This window comes from Rhagoletis pomonella, unplaced genomic scaffold (assembly GCF_013731165.1).
Source record: "Rhagoletis pomonella isolate Grant_MI unplaced genomic scaffold, Rhpom_1.0 Rhpom_scaffold_00004, whole genome shotgun sequence".
In the NCBI taxonomy this organism is placed as follows: Eukaryota; Metazoa; Arthropoda; class Insecta; order Diptera; family Tephritidae; genus Rhagoletis; species Rhagoletis pomonella.
This window is the reverse complement of record NW_023458558.1, coordinates 13948903-13957783: the sequence shown is the minus strand read 5'-3', so window position 1 is coordinate 13957783 and position 8881 is coordinate 13948903. Positions and strand designations below refer to the sequence as shown.

Below are 8881 nucleotides of genomic sequence, written 5' to 3'. Positions count from 1 at the left end.
CTGAGTCTGCATAATACTTAAATGGCATGTAATAAATGTCTTCTTACAGTTTCGAGCGTTTTCATTAATCCTAGAAAATTACATTGATTTCAAAAGGCAAGAAATTATTTTCTTATGTGTAATTCCCAGGAGAAAACTAAACGATCGACGCCGCGGGACCTCTTAGAAATGTCCGAGAGAGGGGGAGATTCATTTAGGATCATAACTATACCAAATGCTAAAATTTGAGTCTTATCTTGGTCGCACATATATTGTGTTTTTGTTATAATGTCATCGTTTCTTGCAGTTTTTTTTTTAAGTTTTAATTAAAGAAGAAAGAATACTTACGTTCTCAGAAAATAATTCACACAATTATAAATACTTAAAATTAATCAAAAGTAATAAAATTTATTGTAAAACTAATCGCATTCGTTTTTCTTTTTTGATAATTTTTCTCTTTTTTTCTTCCAATTGGCCTAATATACGATTACTTTCTGATTATTTTTAATAGTTATCGATAATTATTAATTTAAAAGTAGAAATAATGACAATTATTTATTAAGCAGAATAAGAAAAAATTAATTAAATCGGTAGTCATTACAATTTATAATCATTTCTTAACAGCTCTGTCTCGAGAGTGAGGATAATCCAAAGAATTTTATCTGTGTGTCTTTACCGCTACAGGGTGCTCTGGTTCATCATAGATCCTTTAAAGTTTGCTGCATTTCGGTTTCACTCGGTTTCAGGTTCGAGTGAAGAGGAATTTTATACTCCCGGCGCATATAGAAAATATCGCTTTTTTCACCGTTCTCTAAACTAAAGCAGGTTTGATTTCCCGATTTCGAACATCTTCGATAACTCAATACAGCAGCATTTTTGGGGGACGGAATGATTCCCTCTCAGGTAGAAATACCTAGGCCCATATAGTGAACCCTCTCAATCCTTTTGTATTCGCAGATAACAATTTTTTAAGGCCACATTAAGTTTAAATATTTGTGCCTGAGTATTTTTATAATAAGCGGAAAAGGGGTTAAAATTCATATCGGAGCTAAATACGTAGTTTGGCGACATACAGTAAACAAATATTTTGGTCGAACCCTCTCTCTCTTGTCTCTTGTAAAGGGTTTTTGACTCTTTTTTTGTAATGTTTGAATACAATGGCATGTGCCAGGTCGGTGGAGGATTAAAATGTGCTAAAAACCCATCGTCAAAGCAGAAATTTGCTGGTGGAGTAAGCAGGTGTTCAAATATCCTGGTTATGAAGAATTTAAAGAAACAACAGTAAAACATACATGTGGAAATCATAAATATCTCAGATACTTATGATAGATATGATTGCGATACTGATGACCCAAACCGCGACCCATCCCTCTAAGCGTAACTAGTTGTTGTGTATTTCAACGGGACATAAGTATTTGTTTTTTATTATTATTTGTGTAAATATTTTGTCTGAGAATACCGTAAGTGCAATTTTCCGTTGAAAAATTTTCTAGAAAATTTTAACCCTCTAAAGGCCTCAGAAATGCCATTGTGGTCAAAATCTCCAAAAAAGAGTTCATAACGACCCGTTTGCGAGAGAGGTAATGGGTTAAAAAATTCTGCAAAATTATTCCTGCTGAAATTTTAATATAATATATATGTATATGTGTACACGTACCTATCTTGTTTCCTTTAGGCTGTTATACGACCCTGAATGTCCAATTACATATCATGGACTTATCCGGAACTACTAACTCTCTAGAGTACATTTTTTTAAGGAGCAAACAATTTTCGCTTTGAGAGATGCAATATTGCATAGATAATTTACACACTTGTACTGTGCCATAAACTGGGGCGAAATTATTTAGGCCACATGCTACTTACTTGGTACTTAAACACATTAAGACAAAATAAAAAATTTATAAAACAAATCTATCTGCTTATTCGACCTTTGTGAACAGTAACTTTTAATGATATCATTATACTAGATTACTGCTTTATGAAAATATGTATGTAGGTATGTATGTATGTGTTTACGGAAATTGCTAATCACTGTTTTGCCTTTGATTTGACAACTTTTTGTTTTTTTGTTTTCTTGAAGAGGTTGTAGAAGACGCAAGGTCAAATTGAAAATTTAATTGACAATCACAAATTTAAAAGCCCCAAGCCGCTACTTCATTTATGCTCCAAATTGAGTATAAAGTTGATGAACAACAAGTTGCATTTCTTGTGAATAGAAAACTATGACATTGGGGCATTTAATAGCGTAATTACATAAAACAAAACAACAACATAATAACCATTAAAATCTTACTCCAAGAAATTTTATTTTATGCCGAAATATCTACTGGTGCATTTATATCAATGCTAGATATCTAATTTATAATTTTATAAAACTAGAAAATATATATATATTTTTTTTTAATTATCATACGAAGTGGAATGATGTTAATATTTGCAGCGATTTTTTTTTTTTTTTATGGGAGTTGTAAACATCTAAGAGATACGAAAACGAATAATTCTGTGGTCATAAGCAAGGTTGCTGCTATGGTTATGGCTTTCATATGACACCAGAAATTGGGCATGTAAGGAAGTTTTTTACGATTCTTATTGACGGCCGGAACCAGATTTAGGTCAAACGTTAGTATCTATGTTAAGGAACACTTTGCTTCATATCAGCAGCCATTTGTACATTGTGCAAAGGTCCGGAAATCAGATGTTGTCATTGTTCAAGCCCCTGCACCATAAACCATCACGGGCGTGATGAAAGACATATAGCGCGCGGTTCTCAAATATCTACTCAGTCCAAAGTAGCAATAGTTGGAAAGCATGAGTCGAGCGCGATATTTGTGCCTCCAGCACTCTCTCTCTCTACTTTTTCGAAATTATAATTTTCAACAGTGACAGTGAGTGCCAAGCCGCGCATGCGCCAACTAATTGTTTTATGACTGAAAATACTTCGTCTTATTGTCAATGTCGTCGGCAAATGCCAGCAATTGTGCGCTCTGGAAAAAACAAAATCCCTGAGCAATTCAGTTCTTCGGCGCTTATAATATATCTTCTCCAACATAAAATTGAATAAATAAACGACAAGAGGTTGCCCTATTTAAAACTTCATTTGCCATCAAATGTCTCTGCCTATGTTTCTAGGGCGTCTAGATGCATTTCTGCATCAAAAAGGAAATTTTGAAAAAAAACCGCTTACGTCTTTTTGGCGGTTAGGGCTCTCTATGTATGCATATACTATGTTTAATGTTTGTACGTATGTACAAATCTCACACCGCCTTCAAAAGAGTCACAACTCAAAATACATAATACGTTTGACAGAAAATGCAAAAAATTATTTCTTAGCACATGATAATCATATGGGCAAGGGCGACTTTACCTTAGGCTTTTTTTTTAAACAAATTATAACCAGCTTTTGCTGAAAGATCTATTAAAACTCTGCGTACATTTTTAGCGCATAATCTCAAAAATGCCAAATTTTGAGTTGTGACTCTTTCGAAGACGATGTGCGATACGTATGGTCAACGTTATACATATTTCAAATTTGTGAAGCACAGTAAATACATAATTCGTTTTGGCTATCATATTTTCCAAACAAGTGTGATGAGTATTATTAACGGAAGACAGACGTCATTAAAACAATATTATAAACTAGCTTGGGAAAAATATATGCCATACATTTATACGTATGAGGCATTCTTTTTCATATCGGACACCAAATTTGGTGTCACACTTTCGATTCGCTTCAAAATTTTTTTTATGGATTCTATACATGAAATAAGCTAACACATATTCGAGGAAATTATTTCTTTTTTTCTCCGGATATATCAAAGTTTGGAGTTTTTCGTGATTCTGACTAATTAAAATTTTTTGTTTTCGAAAAAAAAATACAAAATATTGTTGATTCTCATAAAATAAATCATCTCATCATAAACCAAAAAAATATTTATAAAAAAGTTCTTGAAAAACGCCAATTTTTGTATCCATGTTTTTATAGACAATGAAAAAGAATGTCTCATATATATGCGCATTTTTATGTGAGTACAAGTAATGCCAAGCTGCTTAATGCATTTTCAGTTAAAACCTCGTCGTTTTTAAAAAGAAGAAGGTAGCCAAGCATTTTGTAACACTCACCGCATACATACTTCGCGGCAAACACACAATTTTTAAAAGAAGTTCACTTTTGCGACTTTTAAAATTACACATCGCTAACACTTGCGCGAAATTTCATAACTTTGGCCATTTTCTTTTATCATTGACTAAAAATCTGCGCTGAATGCATAACAGATCGGCCAGCTTTACACATTAACACACAAACATACTTAATTTTTTATGTGTGCTGACGTTAAAATCCATTTACATAATGGACTGGGCGAGTGCGAAAAATTGCGAAAATCTGAAAATTCAAAGCAGCATTACACTCACTCGCTACTAAGTTGACTGAGACGCTGACGGCGTGCACTGACCATGGCCATGGCGTGTGGCAAGCGGTTAGTGGCACTTTGACTTAAGTCAAAAGTAGTACATATAGCATGCGAACGACCGACCGACCGGCTTACAGCGGACGTCGTCCCATGCATCGAAGACGACGTCGTTAACCTGCTGTTAAATAGTTACAGCAGCAACTGACTTTTGGCTTGGTTTTTATGTACATTTTCCTTTATTTGCCACCAATGCTGGCATTTCGGTTTTTAATGTGCGAATATTTATAGCCTACATATGTGTGGGTGGATGTGTGTGCTGTGTTTTTAATGGAGACGACTCTAACGAATGATGTACGTACACCGGCAATTTTTCGGTCAAGTTACACATTTCCTTAGTCAAACTTATGTATGCGTATGTATGTATGTATGTATTTGTCGGTTTGTAAATTCGACGGCGTACGTTACATCAGCAACCTAAAATACCTGTGTGTAGCTATAAATTCGTCTAACCAACAAGCTGACCAGTTTAGTTGACCGGCCACCCTTCTAACGCCCACACCTCGGGAAATACAAAAATAAAAAAGCACACAAGCACACACTCGAAAGTTCACAAACTTTTTAACTGTTATAGAAAATGTCTCTTGTTGCATGCTGTGTTCTACTGAGTAAATTGGCTTTAATTTTGTGTATCACTGCCGTTCAAGCCGTCACCAATGTGGATGCGTCATCGCGCGATCTCGATCAGTTCCGTTATTGCATGCGTAAGTCGCAGCATCCGAGTTTGCGCGAGTGTATCGGACGCACAGCTATCAATTTTTTGCATCGTTTCGATGAACATGATAACTTTACGCTCTTCAATGACTTGGTTTCTACAAAGGATGACAAAATTTCAGGACGTTCGTTGGTTAATTTTTTGGATACAGATCCAGTGGACTTTAGGTAAAGCGAGGGAAAATTAAGCTATTAACAAGCTTTTAAAGTGTGATGTGAAGATAAAAAAGTGTCTAAGAAAGGAATTCGTTGTGGAAAATTTGTAAAAATACACTTAGCAACTTTGCATTATTATTTATTTATTCATGCAATCATAAAGTTATTTAAACAAATTTACTACCGAAAAAGCTTACTTAGTCATTAGCGAAAAGCCGTAGTTAAAACAAAAAAAGAATCTGAAGACCAAATCGGCCCATGAAATTGGGTTTGAAAATTTAAAAATTGTATATGTGTATTGCATAGCTAGAAAGATAGGGTTAATATAAAAGAAATGCCAGAATGAGGGCCTTTTTAAATTAAATGGTATTATTATTTTTTGTTAGGATGAGTTTGATAGAGCATCCGTCTTCAATTTGAGTAATTTTTTTAAGAGTTGGAACGGAGAAAAATGTTGGACTTACTCATAAGAAGTCTTTAAATTTCTAAAGGCATTACAGACGGCTGCTGCTTGCTTTTGCAGGGTTGGAATCAAAAGACCCAGTTACCGGAAATCGCGGGGTCACCTTTCTTGTGTTTGTGCGCATATGGCAATGAGAAGGCCACATTTTTTGGTAGAAAAGAAAACGCCATTAAAATCCAGCTGGCGGATATGAGTTTCTCCGACTATATTCTATGTACATTACAGTCGATGTATGTTCCGTCACACTTCAATAGTAAGCCGACAGTACCTGCATCTTTGTAGTTTTTCAGCCACGAATTTGCTATTCATACCTCGTAATAGTCGAATGGTGTTACATCGACTTCGCCGTCTTCGACTGAAGCCCGAGTTCATCTCTCAGCTGGTTTCACCGTTGTTACCACTTCAAAGGGTGGAGCAATGTTCCCTTGTGCAACTAAAGCACGTTTTAGACATCGGTCACTAGGTCGCCGTGTTTGCCCTTACATAAATTCGCCCTGGCCTTGAAAACTTCCGTAAGTAGTCTAACTTTATGATACCAATTTCTGGCATTTTTCCTGTTGGCAGCATTTCAAGCTCTTCGCTCTTACGTTTTTGGGCCTGTGCCTTCTTTTTGCTGCAAATACATCTTACTTCCCCTTTCAGCTCCCTAAATCGATACCAACCAGTTGACGTGCGCCTAACCGTTGTGGAGGCTGAATTTTCAGACACTGAGATGTATTTTCCCTTCCTTGCACACCCTGGCATTGAAATCATCAACCACGACTTTGATATTATGACGGGTGTAGTGTTCATATGTGCACTCCAAGCGCTCATAAAAGAGGTCCTTGAACGTCCCGTCCTTCTCTGTTATCGTGGCGTGGGTCCAAATGAGCCAGGAGATTGAAGAATCTGGCTTTAGTGCGGGTTGTAGTGAAACGCTTGTCCACTGGGTTGAGCCACAGTACTCGCCGACGGCCTCTCTATCTAACTCTCTCTACGTAGAGTGGTCCAAAATAAAAAATTTAAATGTTAAGCTCTCAATCCCAGGATTTTTCTAAATGGATATTTGGTAAGGGTATCTTCCGTTACATAGATATCTATTTTGTCTCATAACTAATATATGTTCATATCGATAACAAAAACGATTAATATCGATAACAAAATCGATAAATATCGATAACAAAACCAATTAATATCGATAAAAAAATCGATAAATGTCGATAACAAAATAAATAAATATCTATAACAAAATCGATAAAAAATATCGCTAACAAAATAATTAAAAATATCGATTACAAAATCGATAAAAATATCGATTATTATATCGATAAGTTCCGAAATCCAAAAAAATCCATAAAAATATCGATAACAAAAACGAACAAAAATATCGATTATTTTATCGATAAATTTTGAGAATCCCGAAAGTCTTTTTTCTTACTGTCTTCCCTAAATTTGAGCGCTAAGCGTTGCGTTTCCTATGCCAAAGAGTGAAGCATTATTTTTGACGCTTTCACATTTCCTCGTTTATCTTCTTGTTTCCTCTTTCTTTTTACAGCTTAAAACAAAATAAAATTCTTTTGATCTATTTAAGGAAAACTTAAATGAACATTACTTACCTTAGACTATTTAAAAATTATCCTTTATATTATTGCAGAGGAATTTTGGAAAACGCAGGTGCCGTTATGGGACAGCGGGGACTTGAGTGGCATATGGATGCCATATATCCAGGGCTGATGTTTAAGATCGGCCCAACTTCCGATGCAAACAGTGTGGCGCAATTCATGCTTGATCCGGCCACTGTTGAACGAAATTTTGGCTATGAAGAGCCATCAACGGGTAAATTAAGCTTTGAAACTTTTCTTTTGAGTGCGCTTTTAGCTAATAACAAAACTTTTTCTTTATATGTATGCATATTCAACAAAACCACACACGCACACACACACATACATACGTGCAACGCATCGAACAATCCAACCACACTTCGAATTTGAACCGCAAACAAGAAAGCTCGCCTCTTAACCAAACAATACTTGCTACCATTTCTGCTGGGCTTTAAGTTTAATTTGGTCGCACTGGTGCCGCTTGCTTTCGCCGGTATTTTCTTGCTGCTGAAGAAATCGCTTTTCTTAGCCAAATTCGCGATCTACCTGAGTAGCTTTTTAGGCGTTGGTGGTGCTTTAACTGCGCTCAGTGCCGGAGCTGGTGCTGGTGCTGGTGGATTAGGCGGCTTTGGTTTGTTTGGCGGCGGTGGTGGCGGACTTCCATTGGGACCCTATGCTCATCATGCACACTCATTTGGTGCTGGTGAAGGTTATCTGCCAGGTAAACAAGGTACATTTAATCAGTATGAAGGCGATGAACTGCATCATCATTCCCCTTACAAACGCAACGATCGAAAAATACACTTCGAGAAGCCTCGTGAATATGCAACGCGTGCCACAGTGGTCGCAACAACGCCAGCGCCTGATCGATTTTACGAGTATGAGAAACAAGTGGCTATGATAAATAATAGAAGCGCAAAGCCCAGATCGGCAAATGGCAAGCTAGGGCCAAGCGCTTATGATGACGATGAGGGGGAGGTGAGGAATGAGGACTTTAAGACTGCAAATCAGGAGTACAACGGTTGGAAAGTCGTCGAATTGAGAGCGTGAGAAGACGAAGTGTTGTTCTTATATTTGTATCTTAGTTCTCAGTTTTTATGTAGTATATGTATGTGTACCTAATTAGTAAGTATTTACTTAGTAATATACGAAACTCGTTTAATTGTGTATTTATTTATATTTATTGAGCAATAAAATGTTTTAAGACCTAGCTGCACTACGAGTATTTCAAAAATTATTAACACGAATTAACAGAATTGAATTGTTTAAAATAAAAAGAAAATATGGCCGAAATAAATTTGATAACTACGTGCGACCGTACATTTTACCCGCAAAAAATGAATTTATTCGCAAAACTGTGGGTAAATTATTAGAGAGATATATTTTATTAAAGCGCATTCGTAGTTGTAAACCAAAAAACTTTTTTCTTTTAAATTCTACAGAATTTTCTCTTAATTTTGTACCCATATTGATATTCAACATTTCACAAATTTTTTTAAATAAGTTGTTGAATTAATCATATC

General features: G+C 35.9%; 1 protein-coding gene across 1 annotated transcript; it reads left to right on the top strand.

The window, feature by feature from the left end:
• The first annotated feature begins 4931 nt into the window (after window positions 1–4931).
• LOC118738408 lies at window positions 4932–8481 on the top strand. The gene is made up of 3 exons (XM_036469335.1): window positions 4932–5327; window positions 7412–7593; window positions 7765–8481. The coding sequence occupies exons 1-3, from the start codon at window positions 5023–5025 to the stop codon at window positions 8406–8408; spliced, it is 1131 nt and encodes a 376-aa protein (XP_036325228.1). The 5' UTR covers window positions 4932–5022; the 3' UTR covers window positions 8409–8481.
• The last annotated feature ends 400 nt before the right edge of the window (window positions 8482–8881 follow it).